The following is a 24,632-nucleotide window of genomic DNA, read 5'->3' on the forward strand; positions in this document are numbered from 1 at the left end:
AAGTGACCGGTTTCTCCAGGGCAACACCCTGCACCAGCCCGGGGGGGGGGGGGGGCACTGGTTTCAGCCATTCTGGCAGTGGAGTAATGACTGCCTGGGTCTCTCACCACAAAATTATGGTTACACACACACGTTTACATATTTATCTGGTGACAACTCTGAAAAATATAGAAACGTACAAAAAAGAAGTCTTTCATACCGCTTCTTTGGAAAGAGAAGCAACGCGCCCCCAAGTTGCAGACAACGTAGGGCAGACTGTCGCTTTATTCTGGTGCAGAGGCTCCGCGTTTGGCCGTCTCCCCACCCCGAGCACAGCTCTGCCCCGAGCACCTCAGAGAACTCCCCACCATGGCCCTGCACTCGGGAGGGGCCGCCTCCGTCGTCTTCCTCCACACCATGAGCGCTGCAGGAGAGGGGCAGCCAGAGCCGCGTGGGGCCCCAAGCAGGTGAGCCAAGGCTCCCGGGCAGCTGCCCGCGTGTGCCTGGAGGGGGTCATCTGCTCTACACCTCCCTCGTGTCCCTCGCTCGCAACCAGCCGCGGTAGCATTTAGCAAAACCCGTGACAGCACAGTGAGGCCTATGGGTCCCTCTCAGAATAACCTCTTTAAATGCAGAAAATAAACAGCAGGATGACTCTGTCCAATGCCAGAATACTGTTTAAAACAACGTAGGACACAGTCCTGCGCCACAAAAGCTCAGGTACCGCGAGGTATCTACGGCAACGATCGTGTGAAACAAGAAGGTCTGGTTTCTCTCGGTGGCAAAGTCGGGGGTCCTGATGACCCGACAGTGGTTGTTGCCACATTCATAATGGAGGAAATGCAGCATTTCAGTCAGAGGGCACTGGAAGTAAAGACGCTTTCTTCTATGCAGGTTCAGTGAGCCTCAAAGTCCCTCGGGCAGGACCAGGCCTCCTCCTGGGGACGTCCTCCCAGGCTGCCCTTGGCCCGAGTTCTGGGGAGGGATGCCACCCACACACGGCCACAGGGCTGGGGCTGGGTGGCCTGGAGCCAACAGGAAGAACGGAAATCCTCCCTGAAAGCTGAGGTATCACCTTCCCCAGGCCACCTGGGGGAAACTCGGCCCCCTTTTTTTTCAATCCCAGTTTTTCTGCTTTAACCACCAGGGACAGGTAATGGAAGACCACATGTCTTAGGAAAGCCCCAAGCTAGTGTGAAGAACCTAAGGAGCACACAGCGCTTCCAGAAGGGTCCGCCCACCTTCGTCAGTGCAAAGGCCACTGTCCCGTCGTCCTCGGTGGAAAGATCAAGCAACTTCTGGTAAAACGCTTCATCATAAGGCCCGTCTATTTGCAATGTTTTTCTGAAGGAGAAAGCGCAAAAAACAGGATGGCAAAGCTGCCCGGAAACGGTTTCTGAAACTGCTAACGATCTAACAATCACACATCTGCCTTTAAAGAACACCTAGAAGACCCACCTCTTCCTGACACTAAACATCATTCTGCAGCGTTAGTTTTAAACAGAACGTGCAAGACCAGAACCAGGAAGCCCAGGCTGTCTCCCGCTGTGACAAATGGCATCCAGTCAGAGACGCTAGTGAGGGGTGGCGGCTGGGGAGACGGGGGGTCCAGATCCGGGAATACTGCAGCCCAGCCACAAGCCTGTGGCACCGACCCGGGAGACCCCCCTGGAGGGAGGGCGGCCAGGTGGCAGGAGCGGCCGGGCGGCTGTGGAGCAGCACTGCCCCCTGCAGGCTCCGCCGACTCAGGACAGGACTGCCAGCCAGCCCTGCTCCTGCCACGGGAACCGAACCCCAGGCTGGGCGGGCAGTCCTCCCATTAGGATGACCCCTTTCCCCCAGCCCCGTCTTCCCCTCAGGAGAGCTCGGGGCCCACTCAGCCTAGGCAGCACAGGGGTGCCCAGGGCCTGGGCCTCACCTCTCCTCAGGAAACTCCTCCAGGTACCGCTCAACCCGCCGGTACAGAGGGTAGAGGCCTTCGATGTCCAGCAGGTCCAACATCTGCACCTGGAGGGTTTTGTACAGAAGACAGCCCTTCGGTAACCCCGAGCACTCCGGGGCGCTTTTTCCTACCAAGAACATCGGGAAAACAAGAGGTTTACCGTCAAGGATGGAACACAGCCTGGGGACAGGCCACACCCTGCCTCACAGAACGGCTGGGGCACGGGGCCGGGCACCACAGACCAGCAGGGGCCCCCCGTGTCTCCTGCTTCTCCCTGTCCAGGGCCTCCAAGTCCACACCCCAGCCCAGGTCTCAGTGCAGAGACGGCCCTCAAGCTAGATGAGCCAAGCACAAAACTTAAAGTGACCACACCGTCATCACATCTGCTCAACCGTGTCTGCGGGGCCCCGAACCACAACCCAGGCTGATGGGCGGGCGGCCACACAGGATGGCGGTCAGAGCTGCCACTGATACCCGCAGCAGGGAGTGGTCATCGTGGTCAGTGTGGACGCGAGGTCCATCCCACAAGCGAGCGTTCTTGGGTCCCTGCCGTGCAGCAGGTGCTGTGAGGCCTGGGAAGTCGGGGTCCCGGCCCATCTCTCAGCCTTCTAGGAGCAGCCGTGTCCCAGGAACAAACACCAGGATGGGTCTGAGTCCTTGCAGGGGGGGCTGCAGCGTGTGCAGTACTGACACCCTGACCTCCCGGCTCCTGGCGGTGGCTCTCCCACACGCCGCAGGCCGGACGTATGGAGCCCACCAGCAGGCGGCAAAGGGACAAACGAGGGTCCCGTGAACATTCACGGCAAAAGCCCAAACCACCCACGGGGCGGCCTCAAAGCTGGGACACCCACTGAGTCACAGTTGGGCCCCCCGCCCCACCCGCAAGGGCCTTGAGCTGTGGGACCCTGACCCTCTGAGCCCCAGTTCTCCACCAGCCACAGAAAACCTACCCTTCCAGGGTGGCAACCACGAGACAGGAGACTGTAGGAAAGCCCCTGACAAACCAGAGGACGCACAGACACAGGGGGCGATGTTTTCAGGGAAAACCCTACAGCCCAAACGTGTACCGCAACTTAAAAACCCAGATAAAAGAGGAGACGGCGGGGAGGTCTCCCCACGGGGGCTGGGGGGCTTTGGGGGGCCCCGACGGGGCCCAGGCTGCTCCCACAAGTGCTCCGTGAGGCCAGGCAGGACCCTGGCAGGATGCACCACACGCTCTGCCCGCCCCTACACCCAGCGTGGCCTACCTTGGTGGCGCAGGCTCCTGCCGAAAGGGCTGGCTTCACAGACACGAGGGCCCTGCGGGCCTGGCCCCAGCCTCAGGGCGCTGGCCCGGCCCTTTTCAGAGTCACTCAGCAGCACCCGTGTGATAACACGCACCAGCTCCCGGATCACGGCACCCGTGCAGTGGGGCCCGCCAGCCAGGCCGTTGGACGGGAAGAAGAACGGCTTCAGGTGGCGTGCAAGCTCGCTCCAGTCGGCCACGGGGCTGCGGGCGTCTTTGCAGCCATAAATCAGCTCACCGTTCTTTAGGCGGAGAGAGAGACAGGACGGTGTCAACTCCACAGGCTGGGGCGAAATACCTCTGTCCCCGCCCGCTGAGCAGGTAAAGGGACTGGACCCCCTACCTGTCTCTGTCTGGGTTTCCCAGACCCGCCTTCACACACCATGTCACTGACCAAGCGTCAAACCCCATTAGAACACGAAAAAGAAAACGTTCTCAAAAAGTGAGGACCGGCCTGGCCTGAGACACAAAGCCTCAGGAGAACGTGCACTACACGGGGCCTCAGGCAACCTCAGCCCTAGGCCCAAACTCCCAAAGACCCCAGCCTGTCGCTCGAGAAGCCACGTGATGCCCATGCTACTGGGGGACACACAGACTTCTCAGCCAGTGTGGATGTCAGTCCTGTCCTCTGCAGGGCAGGTGAGGCTGCCAGTGTCATTAGTGTGGAGAGTTTCATCTCCAAGGCCATCCAGTCTTTTAAAACCAAGTCTAGCAAAGAATCCCCCCATGGCACCACACTCCCCGGGCTGTGAGCACAGGCTGACCCTGTGACCCGTGAGCCACAGCCAACCCAGGGGAGTGACCGACTCCTTGCCCCTGGCTCCCACATAGGAGAGACGGGGCGGTCAGCAGCCTTCACACGGTCCCCAGTGGCCCCTTGATACACCCTGCAGCCCTCTCCCCACTGCAAAGGCGAAGTAGCCGCACATCCCCTACAAGACTAAGGTGTAAAAGACGCTGTGGCTTCCCTCCCATGCCTCCCCTCAAACCACACAGCCACGCTGAGCAGCCCCTCGTGCCCCCCGCGGCCAGAAACCAAGGTGCCATCCTAGAAGCACAGTCTTGGGCCCTGGCCAAGCCATCAGAGGACACAGCCTCCAGAGGGCCTAGCCATCAGAGGGGACACAGCCCCCAGAAGGCCGAGATATCGAAGGGCCAAGCCATAAAATGGGACACAGCCCCCAGAGGGCCGAGCCATCAGAGGGGACACAGCCCCCAGAGGGCCGAGCCAGAGCCAGCTGTGCTGCTCGATTCCAGGCCCCAGAAACCATGAGAGACGGTATGTGACTGTTACACAGTGGAGAATACAAAGCAGGGTAGTCACAGCTCTGTCCTCAGGTGGCAGAGGAGAATCAACCCAGCCCAGGAGGTGTGGACAGGGCATTCCTCCCTCATCAAGCTCGGGGGTTCAGCGGCGCACAGTGCCTCCACTGGGTGTCCTGTCACACACTCAAGCTCAGAGGTACGGACATCTGAGTAAGAGGCACACAGCTGAGGCCCCTGCTGGCCATGGGGCCAGGGGAACCCTCGCGAGACGACTGACCCTGGACATGGGCCCTGCTGCAGGAAGAAGGCAAAGGGTACGCAGGAGTCCCTGGGGGGAGTGGACCACAACGAAGCGCTAAGCAAAACCAGGCCTGGGGACTGCAGCCAAGAGGTGGGCCCAGGGCTCGGCCCACAGTCCAGGACAAGAGCCACCTCAGCCCCCGCAAAGCTGCCCTTCTCCAGGCCTGCGAGCAGCTGAGTGACTGCTGGACAGTGGAAAGCCTCTTCTCCCCAGTGTCTGAAATCTATACAAGTACAGCCACTCAAGGACATCATGTGACCTTCCCTGGAGCGCCGCTGCCCTGGGCTCCACGACAAAGCTGCATGTCCCCCACGTCTCACAAGCGTCCAGTGTGGGGGTGGATGCAGCCACAGCTGTGGAGTCGGGCCAACGGGGAGGCGGCTCCCACAGCAGGCAATGGGGCACACCTGAACTAGAGGACCAAAGCCTGACTCACAAGCAGCGATGGCACTTGCAGCGATGGGCTTCACTGCTCCTGGTGTTATCTTAAAAAGCCATTCTGGGGGCACCTCGGGGGCTCAGTTGGTTAAGCATCCAACTCTCGGTTTTAGCTCGAGTCATGACCTCATGGTTCGTGGGATCAAGCCCCACATCGGGCTCTGTGCTGACAGCCTGGAGCCTGCTTGGGATTCTCTCTCTGTCTCTCTCTATCCATCCCCAGCTTGTGCTCTTTGTCTCAAAATAAATAAGTAAACGTTAAAAAAAAAAAAAAAGCCATTCTGTGTCCCTTCTCTTAATCTCACTCTTTTGGAACTATTATCACAACCTCTGTGTTGTTCCCACTCTGATTTTAGCAAAAGCAAGCCCCCCAGGCCCCGCCCCACAGCAGGGGCCAAGCCACTCCCCTCGCTGCGGGCCCAGCAGGCAAGCACAGTCAGAAAAGGGTCCACCGGGAAAAATACTAGCCTCACTGAAGGTTCCAGATTGTTCCAAATCAATCCACAGATGAAGGAGTACTTATCTTTAGGCTTTAAATATGAAATTCCTTCAGTCTTTGTAAGAATTAAAAATAAGAACTGAGGAGGAGTTAAGGTGGCAGAGGAGAAGCAGGGGGACCCTGGGCTTTCCTTGTCCCTCAAACACAACCATATTGAGGCCAGGTCACTTGGAAACCCAGGAAAATCCATCTGCAGAACGGCAGAATGATCCCCACGGTCGGAGGAGACAGCTTAGCAGGTGTGAGGAGCGTGGACAGTCCCCTTCCTAGAGTACTTTTGGAACAGGGTATACTGCCTCCCTAAGGGCAAAAGACCCTGCAGGCACCAGCCAAAGACCTTGGATCAGCAGGAGACAGAGGCACACCCAGAGGGAACATGAGCCTTGATGCTTTTAGCAGTGCTACACCACAAATTCAGCACGTTGTGCAGGCGTGGGTCCTTCTTGGGGACAAAGGGCTTCAGACACAGCACACAGAGGCTCTACTCTGGAGGAGGGGCGAGGATCCACGTGGTGCCAAGTCCTCTAACATTTCGGGTTTTGAATCCCCGAAGCACACCAAAGAAGAAACACAGGAGAGCTGTGGCGCACAGGGAGCTGACTGCCCGATTCGCTACTCTGTGACGGCTGCCTGAACAGTGGGGAGTATGAGAATCCGTCTGGGGACGAGAGATTGGGATGGCGCCACTTTCCCTTCAACAACATGGCAGGACTTCAGAGAGCCACGGAGAGGCCCCCAGTGGAGGCGGGACCTGCTCACACCAGACACCGTCCCCTGTCCCCGTCAACTGCTTATCTACTGGGGCAAGACTCTGAGCCAGCACAGTGGGCCTCTCCTCCAGAAGATCAGCACAGCCAGCCCCCTGATGCACCAAATGTACTGAAAATCGAGTGCTTTAAAATGACACCTGCAGGGGCGCCTGGGTGGCTCAGTCGGTCAAGCGTCCGACTTGGGCTCAGGTCATGATCTCACAGTTTGTGAGTTCGAGCCCCGCGTCGGGCTCTGTGCTGACAGCTCAGAGCCTGGAGCCTGTTTCAGATTCTGTGTCTCCCTCTTTCTCTGCCCCTCCCCCGTTCATGCTCTGTCTCTCTCTCCTTCAAAAATAAATAAAAACATTAAAAAAAATTTTTTTTTAATTTAAATGATACCTGCAGTTTTTGGTTTTTGTTTTTCCTATTGGAATCAGCCTCATAGTTTCTGGGGTTTGTTTTTGTTTTTTTTATCATTTCCTTCTATTTATTTTGTGGATCAGTCTTTTTAATTCTTTTTCTTTCTTTTTTCTTTTTTAATGTTTATTTTTGAGACAGACAGACAGACAGAACACAAGCAGGGAGGGGCAGAGAGAAGGAGACACAGAATCCTTAAGTAGGCACCAGGCCTGTGAGCTGTCAGCACAGAACCTGATGTGGGGCTTGAACTCACAAACTGCAAGATCATGACCTGAGCTGAAGTTGGAGCTTAACCGACTGAGCCACCCAGACGTCCCTCCTTTCTTTTTCTTTGGAATCAGCTTTATAGCTTTCTGGTTTTTTACTCCCTTTCCTTTTCTTTTTTTGGGATCAGGGTTTTATTTTTTTCTCCTTTTTTCCTAGCTTACTTCAACAAACGAGTCAAAGCACACCTAGTTAAAGGTCCAAACACTCCCCCACGGCAAGCAAGGGGGAGCTCTGCAGAGCACTGACCAGCGGGAAAGAGCGGCCAAAACACAAGAGCACAATGTACACAGCACACACCAGAAACCCCTCCTGAACTGCAAAGCCCTGGACAGTGTATGACCCCTTTAACATAGCGGTACTCTCAGGTGCAGAAAACATAGCAAGCTTTTAAAACACACAAAAACAGAAACTTAGCCAAATGAGAAGACGGAGGAATTCTCCCCTAAAGAAAGGTCAAGAAGAAATCACAACCAGGGACTTACTCAAAACGGATATAAGCAACATATCTGAACAAGAACTCAGAACAACAGTCATAAGACTACGAGCTGGGCTTGAAAGAAGCGAAGAAGACACCAGAGAAACTTGCTGCAGAAATCAAAGGCCTGAGACCCATTCAGGACGAAATAAAAAAATGCCATACCTGAGATGTAAAACAAACTAGATACATTGACAGTGAGGCTAGAAGAAGCAGGGGAGAGACCAGGTGAAATAGAAAATAAAAATAAAATCATGGAAAATGATGCAGGTGACAAAAGGAAATTACTAAATCACAAGGGGAGAACGAAAGAACTAAGTGATTCAATGAAGTGAAACAATATCCCTATCACAGGAGTCCCACAAGAAGAGACAGGAAAAAGGGGCAGAAGGTTTATCTGAATAAATTATACCCGAGAACTTCCCTAATCTGGGGGGTGGAAACAGGCGTCCAAGTCCAAGAGGCACAGAGAACTCCCTTCAAAATCAACAGAAACGGTTCAACACCAAGACCTATCATAGTGAAACTGGCAAAATACAAAGATAAAGAAAGAATTCTGAAAGCAGCTAGGGGCAAATGGGCCTTAACCTACAAGGGTAGACACATAAGGGTAGCAGCAGACCTGTCCACTGAAACTTGGCAGGCCAGAAGGGACTGGCAGGAAATAGTCAATGTGCTGAATAGGAAAAATACGCAGCCAAGAACCCTTTATCCAGCAAGGCTGTCATTAGGAACAGAAGGAGAGATCAAGGCTTTCCCAGACAAACAAAAACTGAAGGAGTTCATGACCACTCCACCAGCCCCGCAGGAAATTTTAAGGGGAACTCTCTCAGTGGAGAAAAAGAAAGAAAAAAAAAAAAAAAAGACCAAAGCAGCAAAGGCTACAAACGACCAGAGACTATCACCAGAAACACCAAATCTACAGATAACACGATGGCACTAAATTCGTATTATGCAGGGCCCGAATGTCCATCAACTGATGAATGGATATATACATACATACACACAGTGGAATACTATTTGGTGACCAAAAACAATGAAATCTTGCCATTTCCAATGAGGCAGATGGAGCTAGAAAGTGTTACGTTAAGCAAAGTAAGTCAGGCAGAAAATGACAAACATCTTATGATTTCACTCGTGGAATTTAAGGAACATAACAGATGAACATAGGGGAAGGGAAGAAAAAATAAAAACAGAGAGGGAAACAAACCATAAGAGACTCTTAAGGGGCGCCTGAGTGGCTCAGTTGGTTAAGCGTCAGACTTCGGCTCAGGTCATGATCTCACAGTTCATGAATTCAAGCCCCACATCAGGCTCTCTGCTGTCAGCTCAGAGCCTGCTTTGGGTCTTCTGTCTCCCTCTGTCTCTCAAAAATAAATAAACGTTACAAAAAGAGAGAAACTCTTAAATATAGAGAGCAAACAGGGTTGCCGGAGGGGAGGTGGGTGGAGGATGGGCCGGGTGGGTGACAGGCATTGAGGAGGGCACTTGTGATGAGCGCTGGGTGTCATATGTAAGTGATGAATCACTGGGATCTACTGAAACCACTACTACACTGTATGTTAGCTAACTCGAATTTAAATAAATAAATTTTAAACAAACAAAAAAGAATTGATTGTGAAACGTGTCCTCTTTTTCTGGATTCAGGAAGGTGGAGGCAGACGGGGTGAACGCAGTTCACTGGGACCACATTTCTGAGCCAGATGGGAGAGAGCTCGTCACACAGGCTCCCCGCCCGCCCAAGCCCGCTGAGGGGCATGCAGTGCACAGAGCAGCACCACCCACGTGGAGCGGGACACAGAGGGCACGAGGCCGCCCACACACGACAGCCCTGCTTCTCCACACACATCCAGTGCTCGCGAGCCTGGACCCCTGGACTCTCGCACACACATAACACCAATGAGGACATCCCCGGGGCTGGGCCAGGATGAGGAGGAAGGGAGAGGACAAGGAGGACCTGCGGGGACACATTTCCAACACAGGCCACACTGAGCTCTCCTCCAGATCTGGGCCAGTCCTGCTCCCACCCCCCCCACGGAGGCCTCGACTCCTGCCAGCAGGTGACCCCGGGGCCTCAGGGAGCCCGCAGATGGCCGTGCCTGTGCTGACGGCGAGGGCTCCGTGTGCAGAAACCTTCCCCCACCCAGCCAGGATGCGGGGTGATGAGCCACAGGACTTCGAGAACTCACCGACTGACAAGATCTGGGAATTAGAAGTTCCCTGAATGATCCACGAGCAAAAGCACAGGTGTGGCCACCCCATCAGAGATGCACAGAGGTACCCCAGGGACACAGCCCAACGGAGCCAGGGCCATCCTCCTCCAGGAACCAGAGTTGGGCCCAAGGCCGCCCAGTGCTCAAGGAGCTAATGTCTCACACTCCAGGGGTCACAGGATGCCACACCTGTGGAACGAGGCTCGGAAAAAGGACCGCAGGACTTTGCCACGGCAGCCCCAGCCCAGACACCCTCACCTGCAAGGTCACAGAGGCGATGCGCCACGGGTTCACTCAACCCAGTTTGGACTCCCACTGCTCAAGTGCCTGGAAATAGAAGCTACTCTTACCTTAAATATCTTTAAGTTGTTCTGAGCTTCCTGTAACAAGCTCTTCAAAGCAAAGTGCATTCTCTGTTTATTCCTACGACGAGAAGACACTACTGATAGGACTGCAAGCCGCCTGTGGCTCAGGGGCCCTGACTCGGGGCATGGGCCTGGGGGCGGCTGCCAGGAACCTCAGGCTCTGTGGGTCAAGGAGCCACATTCCCCCAGCCTTCCTCAGGGAGGCTCCCCATCACTGCCCCCCATGCCCACCCCACTCTCTAGCCCTTCCTGGTGGTAACATCTCCCCAGCCACCTCCTCCCAAAGGTCACCGGAGGAGGCAACTCCCGGACAAGAACCCGGACAAGAACCGGGAGCCCTGCCCAGCCCCCCGCCCCCACCACCGCAGAGAACGCCCCCCCTGCCCACCCCACCCCACCCCACCCCCATGGAAGGTGACATAGGGACAAAGGAGAAGCGTTCTCTTACCCTGAGTAGAGATCGAGGGGGCAGTATTTACTTATCTGCTTCCACTTCCCGGTTGCCACCTGTTAAGAAAGCGCCAAGCGGTGTCAGCGACTGACGGGAGAGCTGAGGTGAGCACGAGGGTGCTGAAGGTCACCACCTCCGGGTGCGTACCAGCACTAGTGGGGGCGGGGCCTGGCTCCAACCCCAGGAAACCCCAGCCCCCCACGGGAGCAGGGCAGCTGGCAGCAAGCACCTTTCCAAAACGACAAACCAGTCTCACAAAACGGTCGGGCTCAATTCTGGCCATCGGAGGAACAAATCTTTAAACTTGTAATATTCAGGAAGAGGAGGGTATGGCTAACAAGCAACTTCATGTTGTTGGGGAAAAGACAAATCGGCACAACCTTTTGAAAGTCAAGTCGCTGGTTTCCGTCAAATTTTAAACGTGGGTATCCCCAGACTTTGGCAAACCTATGAATGTCACCAGGTCGGGGACGTTCAGTGCAGCCTAACTGTAACAGCGAGGTCTGGAAACAACTTTGCAGCGCATCCGCTCTCACGGGCCAGGACACAGAAAGCCACTTGATACGTGAAGGAATGAGTAAATGACATCCAACTAACAGAAGAGGTAAAGGTAAAAATCACCAACATTTATTCAAGGAAAAAAGCAATTCAGGTGAGTGGAAGTGATGTGACTTTACCTAAAAAGAAAAAAAGAAAAGAAAAAGAAGTGCATCCACAGGTCATATCCAAATATGCACTGGAAAAGCCTTGAAGGATACACAATAAATAAATCTCCAGGATGAAGAGAAAAAAGCAGAGCAACTGCATATGCTGAGACCCCATATTTGCTTCATGAAAGTATGCATGTACACATGTGAGTGAGCAAATGCTAGAAAACATGTGGGGAAAGGCATCATCTCAGGCCCCCAGGACAGTATGTACATTTGTGTTGGCAGAAGTGTGGAAGGATGTGCAAACTAACAACGTGGGTTACCTCTGGGAAATCGGGTGACCTAATTACTACAGTTCCATACTGTATCAGTTAAATGAACAAAGAAAAAAATAGCTCTTAAAAATGAACGGTGACAATGAACACCATCTCCCAAAGGGAGTGGCTCACATACCTTCTTTTCCCTAAGAGACTAGAAAGTTACAACAACACAAAGAAAAGATGGGGTGAGTCAGCAAAAATGGTGGTGGTAAAGACCTCTGGAAATTCTCTCCTCCATAAGGGCAATGAGAAAACTGGCAAAAACTGTCAGAATCAAAACTTTCAGAACTCTGAAAATTAACCAAAGGCTTGCAACAATCTAGGGAGCGTTTATTCAAGAAAAATGGCCAAATCTAAGAACACTAAGCTTTGTGGCATTTTTTTTTTAACTTTTTTTTCAATGTTTATTTTTGACAGACAGAGACAGAGTGCGAGTGGGGGAGGAGCAGACAGAGAGGGAGACACAGAATCCGAAGCAGGCTCCAGGCTCTGAGCTGTCAGCACAGAGCCTGACGCGGGGCTCGAACTCACAGACTGTGAGATCATGACCTGAGCTGAAGTCGGCACCTAACCGACTGAGCCACCCAGGCGCCCCAGCTTTGTGGCATTTTTAGTGCTCTATTCCCAACCCTCTCTCCAGCTCCAAGGAAACCCTAAAAACCAACAACCCCAATCCTGGTGAAAGGAAGTCTGGCAGCCACCAGGGGGGCTGAACGGGGCAGGAGTTTCTCCAAAGCCTCACGCCCAAAGAATGGTCATTATATGACCCATCTCTGGGACTCCCATCTTCATTACCTCAGAGCCGAGCAGGTGCAGAAGGGGCGTCCTCCCAGGGGCATTTGTGAAGCACGGTTTCACTACACAGCTACCTGAGAGAGTGGTAACAGTCATGGCAAACAATCAGGCTTAGCCTAATGCTAAAATGGAAAAGCTGAATAATGAGATGTACACAGGGCTCTAGAAGGCCATGCGCAGGCTCTAGAAAGACCTTCAAAGGCCCTCGCTTTCTGTTGATCTGAGGCTCTGAGGAACTGAAGGCTGAGTACAGCGGCAACTGCCATGCTGAGTGGTGATGGCGGTCCCTGCGTGCGTGCGGAGCCCCTCGGCAAAGACTGCTTGGTTCCAGGCATTCAAGAAAATCTTAGTGCCGAAAGACCGTCAACCAAGAGCTCTTCATCTATAAAACTATCCTTTGGAATGAAGGAGTGATTCAGACACTGCCAGGCAAACAAGAACTGGAAAAAAAAAAAATTGTTGTTAGCTAACCTGCCCTACAAGAAATACTAAAGGGAACCCTTCGGGCTGAAATGAAAGGGCACTAAACAGTAACTTGAATCCACGTGAAGAAATAAAGAGCACCAGTAAAGGAACTACACAGGCAGGTAAACAGAGAAGACCATGAATTTGTTCGGAACTTTTCTATCCCATCTCCTTGAAAGAATGTCCGCCACACGGTAGGAGGCAATCGTCAGGAATCTGCAGTAACAAGCACGCTATGTACGAAGACTAACTTGTAAGGGGGAAGCCAACAAAGCTAGGAGGAGCAGAGCCTTCGTACACCAGTGAGATTAACTGGTATTAACTGAGCTAGACTGTTCAGCTTAAGGTGTTCAAGTAATGAGTGACAAGACAGAAAAGTAACAACAAAACAGAAGACTTGAACCACACTATAAACCAACTAGACCTCACAAACATCTATAGGACACTCTACCCAACGACAGCAGAATACACATTCTCATCAAGCAAACATGGAACATTCTCAGGGAGACATGAAGTCATGCAAATGTTCTCCAGACTTGGTGGAATAAAATTAGAAATCAATAGAAAAAAAAAAAAATTTTTTGAAATTCACAAATACAAGAAATCTAAACACATTCCTAATCATCAAAGAAGAAATCAACAGGAAAACCAGAAAATTGAGATAGAATGAAAATGCAACATACCAAAATTTATGGGAGGCAGAGAGCAGTGCTTACGTGGAAATTTATACTTGTAAACACCTATATGAAAAAGAAGAAAAATCTCAAATCAATAACCCAATTTTCTATGCAAACTAGAAAAATAAGGCCAACCTAAATCCAATGCAGACAGAAGGAAGGAAATAGTAAAGATGAGAGCAGAGACAGATGAAATGGAGAACAGGGAGAAAAATGAAGAAAGTGAACAAAACCAAAAGTTGTTTCTTTGAAAAGATCGACGATTACTATAATCCTTTCGCCGGATCAAGAAAAATGACTACAAACAGAAATAAAAGAAAGGATGTTACTTAACCTTGCAGAAATAAAAAAAAGAATTTTAGAAGAATACTATGAACAAATCAGATGAAATGCACAAATTCTTAGAAACACACCACACCAAAACTGAGTCAGGAAGAAAGAGAATCTAAACAGAATAGTAAGAGTGGCACTAAATCGGCAACCAAAAATCTTCTGACAAAGGAAAACCCAGAACCAGATGGCTTCACTAGTGAATTCTCACCAAATGATTAAAGAAGAATCAACACCAATACTGAAACTCTTACAAAAAACTAAAGAGTAAAGAGGAGGAAACACTTCCTAACTCATTCTATGAAGCCAGTTATCACCCTACCAAAACCAGACAAAACATCACCAGAAAAGAATACTTCAGGCCAATTATCTCTTAAGAAAAAATCCTCAACAAAAACTAACCTAATTTAGCAGCATATTAAAGGAATCATACACCTATAATGAAGTGAGATTTATCCCAGAAATACAAGGACAGTTCAGCATACGCAACCGTAAGAGACCACATTAACAGAAAGAATAGCACACTTCCTGGTCTTCTCAGTAGACACAGGGCAAAATCTAACATTCTTTCACGATTCACAAAAAAAAGGGGGGGGGGGCAAAAAAACTCAAAAAGAACACCTATGGCCAACGCACAGAGAACATCACACTCAGTAGTGAAAACCTGAAAGCTTCTGCCTAAGATCAGGAACAAGATAAGGATGTCCACTCTTGTTTCTACACAAAATTGTACTGCAAATTCTAACCTGAGCAATTAGGGAAGAAAATCAAAGAGCACCCAGATTGGAAAGAATGAAGTAAAACTATCCTTATTTGCAGATGATCTAATCACACATACAGAAAATCCTGAGAAACCACCACCACCGCCACCCAAAAAAAAAAAAAAAACCAGAGCAAATAAACAAGGTCATCAAGGGTGACAGGATAAGGTATCAATATACAAAAAAACAACTGCATTTCTCCCCTCATGCCCGTTAGAATGGCTACTATCAAACAGACAAAAAGTGTCAGTGAGTGTGCGGGGAAAGTGGAACTCTCAGGTACCGTGGTAGGAACGTAAAATTGCACAGCCGCAGTAGACAACAGCGTGGTGGTTCCGTGTAATTACAACCGGAACCACCACATGACCAAAAATTCTACTTCTGGATACACCCTCAGAAGAATTGAAAGCAGAATCTCCAAGAGATATTTACACACCCACGTTCACAGGAGCACTGTTCACAAGAGCCAAAAGGCAGAAGCAACCCAGTGTGTGTCACTAGAGGAACTGATTAAAGATGTGGTGTATACATTTAAGGGACTATTATTCAGCCTTAAAAGGGAAGGAAATTCCGACATACTTTACAACGTGGATGAACCTTGACGACCTAAGTGAAATGAGTCAGTCACGAAAGAACAAATACTGTATATAATTCCACTTACGCAGAGTAGCCACAGCGGTGAAATTCAGAGACAGAAACTAGGATGGCAGCTGCTGGGAGCTGAGGAAAGGAAGAAGCGTGAGTGATTTAATGAGGACAGAGTTTCAGTCTGGGAAGATGAAAAGGTTCTGGAGACGACGGTGGTGACGGTTGCACAACAACGTACCTTAATGATTAAGATGGTAAATTTTATGTGTATCCTACTACAATTCAAAATATATATATATATTTAAAAACCAATTATATTTCTATGCAATAAACAACCTGAAAATGAAATTAAAAAAAAAAACATTTACAACAGCATCCAAAATAATAAAATACTTAGGAATAAATTTAACAAAACAAGTATAAGGCTTACACGCTGAAAACTATGAAGTATCACTACACGAAATTAAAGACCTAACCAAATGGAAAAACATCCCGTGTTCACAGAACATCAATACTGTTAAATCAAGGTGGCGATACCTCCCAAATTGATCTGCAATTCGATAGAATCCCTACAAAAACTCCCAGCTGGTTTATTTGAGGAAAGTAAGAAGCTAAAGGCATCTAAATTGGAGAAAAAAAAAAACCTCTCTTCACAGATGGCAAGATCCTATACACAGAAAATTCTAAAGAATCTGTAAGAAAGACACTCAGCAAAGTTGCTGGGTACAAGATCAACATACAAAGATTAGTTGTGCTTCTATACGCCAGCAATAAACAATCTGAAAATGAAATTAAAGAAGCAATTCCATTTACGACCATACTTAACAACATCCTAAAAGAATATCTAGAAGTAAACTTAACCAAAGTGGTAAAAGACTTGCACGCTGAAAGCTACAAAACATTGCTGGAAGAAATTCTGAAAGAGCTAAGTAAGCGGAAAGACAACCTGTGTTTGCGGACTGTAAGTCTGAATGTTGCACTGCCCCAAGTGATCTACAGGTTCCTGCAATTTCTGTCAAAATTCCAATAGTCTTTTTTTGCAGAAATGAAAAATCCAATCCTCAAATTCAGATGCGACTCTAAGGAGTCCCAAAAAGCCAAAACAATCTTGAAAGAGAAGAACAAAGCTGGAGGACTCGGACTTCCTGATTTTAAAACTGACTACAGTGGAGAAACGGGAACCCTCTTGCACTGTTGGTGGGAATGCAAACTGGTGCAGCCACTCTGGAAAACAGTTGGAGTTTCCTCAAAAAATTAAAAATAGATCTACCCTATGACCCAGCAATAGCACTGCTAGGAATTTACCCAAAGGATACAGAAGTGCTGATGCACAGGGGCACTTGTACCCCAATGTTTATAGCAGCACTTTCAACAATAGCCAAATTATGGAAAGAGCCGAAATGTCCATCAACGGATGAACGGATAAAGAAATCGTGGTTTATATACACAACGGAATACTACTTGGCAATGAGAAAGAATGAAATCTGGCCATTTGTAGCAACGTGGATGGAACTGGAGAGTGTTATGCTAAGTGAAATAAGTCAGGCAGAGAAAGACAGATACCATATGTTTTCACTCATATGTGGATCCTGAGAAACTTAACAGAAACCCATGGGGGAGGGGAAGGGGGAAAAAAGTTACAGAGAGGGAAGGAGGCAAACCATAAGAGACTCTTAAATACTGAGAACAAACTGAGGGTTGGTGGGGGGTGGGGGAGAGGGGAAAGTGGGTGATGGGCATTGAGGAGGGCACCTCTTGGGATGAGCACTGGGTGTTGTATGGAAACCAATCTGACAATAAATTATATATAAAAAATAAAAACTGAAAACAAAAATAAAATCTTTAGCGGCACTTAAAAGAAAAAGAACTTAAGAAAACTGACTACAAAGCTACAGGAAAAAAAAAAAAAAGTGTCATAGTGGCAGAAGGACAGACATATAGGCCACTGGAACAAAACGGAGAGCCCAGAACTAAACCACCACATTTATAGCCAAAAGATCTTCAATAAGGAAGCCAAGACCATTCAGTGGAAAAAGGGCAGTCCTTTCAACAAATGGTGCTGGGAAAACTGGAATTAAATGCAAAAGAAAACCGGACGCTTACCTCACTCCGTGTATAAAAATTAACAAAAAATCGATCAAAACCTTAGAGCAAAAGCTTCGTGACCTTGAATTAGACAATGATTTGACTATGACACCAAAAGCACAGGCAACAAAGAAAAAACAGCATATACTTTAGTGAAATTAAAAATTTTTGTACATCAGAGGATGTTATCGACAGGGTGTAAAGACAACTGACAGAATGGGAAAAGATACTTGCTGATCACATATCTGATAAAAAAATTAATATCCAAAATATATACAGAACCCCTAAAACTCAACAACAAAAAAATAACCTGATTCAAAAATGGGCAAAGGACTTGAACCAATGGGTCTCAAAAGAAGACATACAAATGGCCAACGAGCACGTAAAAGCTGTGCAACATCACTACCCGTTCGGGAAACGCAGGGGAAACCACAGTGAGGTACCGCTTCGTACCCCGAGGATTTCCTACAATCACAAGCAAGCACTGAAGATGTGCTGAAGATGTGGAGAAACTGGAACCTTCAGATGTTGCTGGTGGGAATGCAAAATAGTGTGAGAGCCATGGGAAATAGCTCGACATGCGCTCGAAACACTTGCTCCAGAAATTTCTCTCAGACCCAGCAATTCAACCCAGAAGAACCGAAAGCAGGGACTCAAACACGAACATGCACACGCACGTTCACAGCAGCCGAAGGGTAGAAACAACCCCCATGTCCATCAGGAGATGAATGATAAACGAGGTGTCCCCAGACAGCGGAACAGTGTTCAACCGCGCCACAGTGTGGACGAACCTCAAAACCGTGACACTCAGGGGAAGAAGCCAGTCACGGGAGGCCACCGGGTATGGGATTCCATCTACAGGAAATGTCCAGGGCACGTCCACAAGGGCAGGTGTTGGCCGGGGGCTGGCGGGACAGGGGCCTTAGGGAGTGACTGCTGACGGGGACACGATTCTTTGTGAGCTCATGAAATTATTCTGGAATTCGAGTAACGACGGCAGCGCCATCATGCGAACTTACTAAAACCCACCGAAGTATACACTTCATGTGGGTGAACTGAAGATATGTCAACTATACCTCGATTTGAAACAAAGCGAACATGAACTACTTGCAAAAGAAAAAGTAAATCAGATCAGAAGCATCTGTTTCTTCACTCGTCGGGCGACTCCGGGGGGTCCCACCATGGGGCCAGCGCCCCCACCCGAGGCTCTGTGCACAGAGGCCGTGGGCCGGCCGCGCTTCTCACCTTGAGGTGCTGGTGCATGCAGTAACGGCACACCTTGTGCTTCACCTCGTGCGTAACGTCACCGGAGAAAGGAATAAACCCACATTTTGGCTGCAAAATAAACAAGGAAGAAAAAACTGTTTAGGGACAAATCACATACCTTTCAGGGGACAAGATAACGGAGCGTGACGCCCGGGAGAATCAGGTATCACATCCCCCAGAGTCGCTATTGTCCACGGCCCCGTGGGGAGCAGACACCTCCCTCGTCACATCAACAGCTCTGCCGCCACAGAATCCGAGGCCAGAACCCTCACTGGGGAGGCCAGAGGTGCCTCCATCGCTGACCAGACGGACAAAGTATAACACACCGTGACACGAGGTGACAGCAATGCCTGGAGGAACGGGTCTGCCCCAGCTCCCACCCAGCGGAACCCTCGCTCCCACTGCCCCAGCTCCCACCCAGCTCCTAACAGTGGAACCCTTGCTCCCTCGGACAAGACGGAGCGAACGGGAAGCCCCTCGGACAACTGGGAAGCTCCCAGGACATCTGCAACACTGGCTGCCTTTCAAAGCCACAGTTCCAGGGCAGGACTGTCAGGACTCAGTTTCGGGGCTCAGAAGGCTGGCTGTCATCTGAGACCCGGGATGCTCACCCTCTGAAGGGACAAGCAGAGCAGCCAGGGTGACCCCAAAGGCCCCGCCACAGAGGTTCAGAGGAAGGAGACAAAACGATGGCCCGGGACACCCAGGAGGCTTCCCTAGGGACACGTGGGCGCACTGGGCAGCAGAGATGAAGCCAGGGCCTGGCCCTTCTCCAGGGGTCACGGCCCTCTGCTGGGCGCACAGACCAGGGCTCTGAAAGTCACGCAGGCTTCTGTGCCTCTTCCTTCTGGTGGCCACCGGCCAGGGCCTGCCCCCGGCTGACTCCATGTCCCAGCAGCAGGCATGGGCCCACATCTGAAGGCCTGGCCAGTGAGGAGAACCGGAGCAGCAAGGCACAGGTGACAGACGTCAGGAGCGGGACACAAGCCGAATGCACGGAGTTGGGGGTTGGGAAGAGGCCACGAGGCCCGGGGGCGGGGGGGGGGGGGGGTGACCTCAGGAGCTTCTGTCGCAAAGCACGCCCCAGGCAGGCGGCCCACACATTTACAACCTGGACCCCTGTTCCCTCCCCTCCCCGACCAGTTCCCCTCGAAAAAAGTTCACCTTGATCTCTACACACAGAATCGGCCGGTGCTCAACAAAACGGTAAGTCTGAAGTCGGGCTAAATTGGGAAGGCACAACGCATAGCCACTGAGAGTGTCCAGGTCCTTGTCACAGCGGGATTCTGAAAGACAGAGCCGGGAAAAGACCGGAGGATCAGCACAGAATAGATGAGACAGCCCATAGCAACTCGGTGGACTTCTGGGAGGAAGGGCCGGCCCTGCCCAAGAGAGGCCTTGGCCTCGGACTCCTGGGAGGCCCTCGAAGCTTCATGCCATCCTGCCTGAGGAGTGTCCATGCTTATCTGGGACTCCACCTCCAGGCTGGTGCCACTCCTCTGGGGCGCGGTCACACCTTGTTGCCAGGAGCAACAGGCACTGTGCACCCAAGTCGCACAAGCAGGACGCCTGGGAGTTCGTGCTGGGTCTCTCAGATGGCCGTCTGGGTGTGACCGAGTCCCTCAGTGCGTGAAGCCGTAGCCATGAGGACAACAGGGAGCTCCAGGTCCTTCTAGCGAATCATCGGACCTGGGGCTGTCCTGGGAGCCCCCGAAGGTGCAAGCACCCTCAGAGGTGCTGCGACTCCCCCTTCCTTGCACAACCAGTCCTTCGGGGCCCTCCAACACCCCCACTTCCTCAGCGCCAACCGCACCACACGCCTCCGGACCCCAGCGGGAGTCAGCTTTCCTCTGTTCACATCAGGAGGCCAGTTACAAGTCGCCCTTACGACGAGGACCAGTACTTATGATGTCTGGTAGGACCAGTTTAATTGGTAATTAAAATGATGACGTAGAGCCTTAGGGCAAGCGTCAGGCCACCCTTGTCTAAAGGAGAGCAGCCGAGGGCGCCTGCGCGACTCAGTCGTTAAGCACCTGACTTCGGCTCAGGCATGAACTCACGGTTCATGAGTTCGAGCCCTGCATCAGGTGAACACGAGCCCTGGTGGAGCCCCACTTCTCTCTCTCTCTCCCCACCCCCCACTCACTTGCGCCGTCTCTCTCTCTCTCTCAAAAAAAGTAAGAGAATAAAAAAATAAAGGAGAGCAGCCAAAACCCAGTCCCGGCTCTGGGGCGGCTGCCCCTCGGCAGCTCTTTCCACACTGGGGGTCCTGCTCTTCACGGCGCCCCAAACCAGGGGCTCCCGCGCACAACCTCCGCGTCTGCTTTCTCCTTCCTAACCCCAGGATGGGAGGCGGGCCTCCGGCACACCTGAACCGCTTGTTCCAGGAGGGGCCAGGACCAGCCTCAACACCGGGGACGTCACCCCCGGTCTCTGCCTGGAAGGAAGAGCTCTGACGGGGCTACTGTCGCCACCACCGCGAGCAAGAGCGGGGAGGCCACGGGGAGAGGCCGTCGCCCACGGAGACGCACGTCTGTGCGCTTCCCGCAGGGAATAAGCGGGCAGGTGGATTCTAGCGGCCGGGAGCGGGCCCTCCCGCGGGCCCTGCAGCCACCCTCCCTGCCCGGAGTCCCTCCTCTTCCTCCCGCTCCTCTTCTCCCAGGTGCGCTTCCCGGGTCACACACTGTCTGCGACCACCCGAGCGTCTGGTGCCCAGAATCGTCTTCATGAGCTCGTAGGACTTCTGCCGAGGGTGACGTTTCTGGCAACAGAGCTGCTGAAAACAACATCTACCCGACACAAGTCACAGGTCAAACTCTTCTCAAATGGAATATTTAAGTAACCAACAAAATGTAGAAGCCGGAACGCTTACCTGGTCTTTCAGACTGTATCTTTAAACAAAGCTGTTTCACGAAATCTAAAGGCAGCTGAACCACCTCCTGTGAGAACAAATACAACATACTCAGTGCACCGCACGACTGTGGGAATGGACCTAGTGCCGCAGAACCGCACACGCTCAAAAACAGTTAAAATGGCACGTCTCATGCTACGAACACTTTATCACATTGAAAAACCATTCAGTATGCGGATTCAGGAATAAAAGCTGCTCTACTATTTAAAGGACACGACCAGATGAAAGAGACGCGACAGGCCATCCTCAGAGCACTGGCTTCCACAGTGGGCGAGCCACCCCGGCCACCGTGACCGGGAACCGAGGGGGGGTGTGCTCACCCGCTGGGAGAAGCCATCGGAGCCCCCGGGAGCGCGGGGAACAGCAGATGTAGCAGTCCAGGGCCACAAGCGGAACTACATGTCTTTACACAACTTTAAAGCCCCAATTTTATAATGAACTCTATCTTGGGCACCCTGAACACTTGGCTACATTTTACCAACCCTTGATTCAAACTCCTGAATCAGCATGAACCACGTCATCCTGCCTGACGGACGGACAGAGGGATGGCAGGTGGCCAGCACCTGCACAAAGCACTAACTTAAGAAGGACTACAGTTAAGACCACACAATTCCTCTCCCGGAAGTGTAAGTTGGAGGATGTAGCCACTCCAGGTTCCCCGTTGATGGGCTTCTGCCCTCGAAGGAATGCAGGGACGGCTGCGGGGGTGGGGAAGGCGGCTGGCAGAGAAGCAACTGGTCCAGTCTTCCAGAAGCTTCCCCAGGAGAACAGCATCCCCTCACTAACCATGTGGCCAATGCTTCCATCACATCACGCTCAAATGCAAGTTGAGGCCGCCCTAGTGGCACTCACTTTGGGAAGACCAGGCCCACAAAAGCAAGACAACACTTTAAATTCCATCAGCGTCTCAACCATCCATGGTACTGAGGACACAAACCCCTGAAGGCACAAGGGGAACAGCCTCGTCCCTGTTTCCCAACCTCCAGCTCCTGTGGAGACAGGCCCAGACCAGTCCCCAGACCAGCCCCTGTCCACACGCAGGCTGATGACCGGTGTCAGCAGTCCCACGTACACACGCCAGTGACTGGTGTCAGTGGTCCCGTCCACACACACACACACACACACACCGGTGACCGGTGTCAGTGGGCCTATCTACACACACACTGGTGACCAGCGTGTGTCAGCAGTCCCGCATACACACACGCTGCTGTCGCCTGACGGTGGCCTCATGCAGCCCGTCCTGTGCGGACCCCATCTCCAAGGGAGAAAAAGCAGGCTGTGTCTCACTCTGGCAGGGTCTCCAGGCAGAGGGGGTATGTAAGCGGGATGGATGCTCCCTGGATGTGACCTTGTGGGCTCACACTCTCCCGAAGGCCCGTCCACTGTGCACAGACAGAACCAAACCTGGAGACAGAGCACCGCGTGAGCCCCGATGCTGTTCCTCCCTACCAGGCCGCCGTCGGCTGGGACCCTGAGCTGCCACCGCCCTCACTGCTGACCCCGCCTGGGAGAAAACGTCCAGAGCTCCCCCAAGAGCTGCAGGACAGAGAAATGCCCCGTCCTCAAGAAGAAAGCTGGCAGTCAGCACACCCACGTTCACTCAGACACCGTCCAGGCCGCTCACAGATGCAGGGCTCTCACAGCCACGGGCTTCAGGCCTTCACAATTCAACTGGACAGCCGGGGACCTCAGCAGGGGCGGTCCCAGCCGCAGGACCTCTTGCCCCTTTGTGGCCCCACGCTGCCCGGGGCTGCCCCTGGAGGCTGGCAGGAAGCTGTGAAAAGGACAGGTCATCTCTCAGATCATGAGCCTGGGAAGCCAGGGCCAGGTCAGAGCAACACTCAGAGCCCTTCAGTGAGCCCACATCAGGAGGTGCTGAGGCCCCCAGCCAGCAGCCGGCTCCGCGGTGGCGTCAGCCTGGAAGGGGTCCACAGCCCTGACGGACCCCCAGCAGCACCGACAACACGTCCCAAGCTGTCAGGGGACCCCCTTAGAGGACGTTTTGCCTGAAGTCTACTCGGTCAGGCAACCCTTACACTTCAGACAACCTCCCCTCTACCTCCTCGGTGCCGGCTTCTCAGGATGAGCTCAAGCCACAGTATTTGCAAACAGAGGCCGCGCTCTCAGCTCCGAACCACAGAGCTCCCGTCGGTTCAGGGCCCTGCTCTCCGAGAAGCAGCGCCAGGCACCGTGGCACGTGAGGATGGCCGCCCCCAGGCAGGGGACGGACGCCACCTGCTGAGGGCCGCCAGGACGCAGGGCCGCCGTGGCTGCCTCAGTGCCCCCTCCTGCGTGTCCCAACATGACTTCGTCTGTAACAGGCACCCCTTGGCAAGAAGCGGCAGCAAGAGCCAGCAGCACAGACCACCCAAGGGCCGGGGGAGGCCATCATGCCACACGGGCCTCAGCCAGGCTTTCCCAAGAGGCAGGTCACACACATCCCCAGCGTGGGGGCCCCACTCCTCCCCAACTCGCTTGGGGTACCACCAGCAGCAGAGGGCTCAGCGATGCCTCTGGATCTCTGTCGAGACCCTCACCAAGCGGGAGCCCCCCGTGACAGCAGGGTGGCGGGGACCAGGGGTCCCAGCAAATGGGGACCTCACGCGGTCTCTCTGAACCTCAGGCTGGTCGTCTAGAAGACGGGAACACTACCTGCTCCGTGCTCACGCGCAGCACAGAAGAAGAGCACTGGGAAAGCAGACCACAGGGCTGTCCGGAAGCACAAAGGTCCAGACTACGCTTGAGAAGCTGGTGTTACGGACACAGAGCGTGCGAACGCAGACTCCGTGACCGTGTACGTAAAAGTCACTTACCCCACAGTGGACATAGTTCTCCCCCAAAAACTCTTTCATGACATTTTTGCTGAAGTCCACTATGTTCTGTAGGTGCTGAAATATCTCTTCTGAGGCCTGTAATGGACAAGCACAGGGGAGCCTCAACGACCGGGGCCTCCGAGGGAGCAAGCGGCACCACGCACACGCCAGGCGCCCTGGCCCGGGAGGAAGGCGAGCCTCGCCGGTGACCGCCGGCCCCGCCAGAGCTCCCGTCCCACAGCCCCAAGACTCCACACCATCCGCCCAAGAACCGCGTCTGCCCCCCTTGCCCTCCTCCCACCCGGGACCCATGGGGATCCC

At 52.3% G+C, this 24,632-nt stretch overlaps 1 protein-coding gene across 1 annotated transcript in view; it reads right to left on the reverse strand.

The window, feature by feature from the left end:
* The window catches only part of IPPK (inositol-pentakisphosphate 2-kinase), a 48,355-nt gene that overhangs the window by 15,749 nt on the left and 7,974 nt on the right, over nucleotides 1-24,632 (reverse strand). The window contains exons 3-11 of the mRNA XM_047100493.1: nucleotides 24,312-24,407; nucleotides 21,460-21,526; nucleotides 19,752-19,873; nucleotides 18,567-18,656; nucleotides 10,648-10,706; nucleotides 10,185-10,257; nucleotides 3,169-3,448; nucleotides 1,898-2,048; nucleotides 1,221-1,323 (exon numbers count right to left, since the gene is read on the reverse strand). Coding sequence (XP_046956449.1) covers nucleotides 1,221-1,323; nucleotides 1,898-2,048; nucleotides 3,169-3,448; nucleotides 10,185-10,257; nucleotides 10,648-10,706; nucleotides 18,567-18,656; nucleotides 19,752-19,873; nucleotides 21,460-21,526; nucleotides 24,312-24,407 — 1,041 coding nt within the window. The remainder of the gene's footprint in view (nucleotides 1-1,220; nucleotides 1,324-1,897; nucleotides 2,049-3,168; nucleotides 3,449-10,184; nucleotides 10,258-10,647; nucleotides 10,707-18,566; nucleotides 18,657-19,751; nucleotides 19,874-21,459; nucleotides 21,527-24,311; nucleotides 24,408-24,632) is intronic.

Source organism: Lynx rufus, unplaced genomic scaffold (genome assembly GCF_022079265.1).
Source record: "Lynx rufus isolate CCGP_SWC_20201006 ecotype Redwood Valley unplaced genomic scaffold, mLynRuf1.p SCAF_10, whole genome shotgun sequence".
Classification (NCBI taxonomy): domain Eukaryota; kingdom Metazoa; phylum Chordata; class Mammalia; order Carnivora; family Felidae; genus Lynx; species Lynx rufus.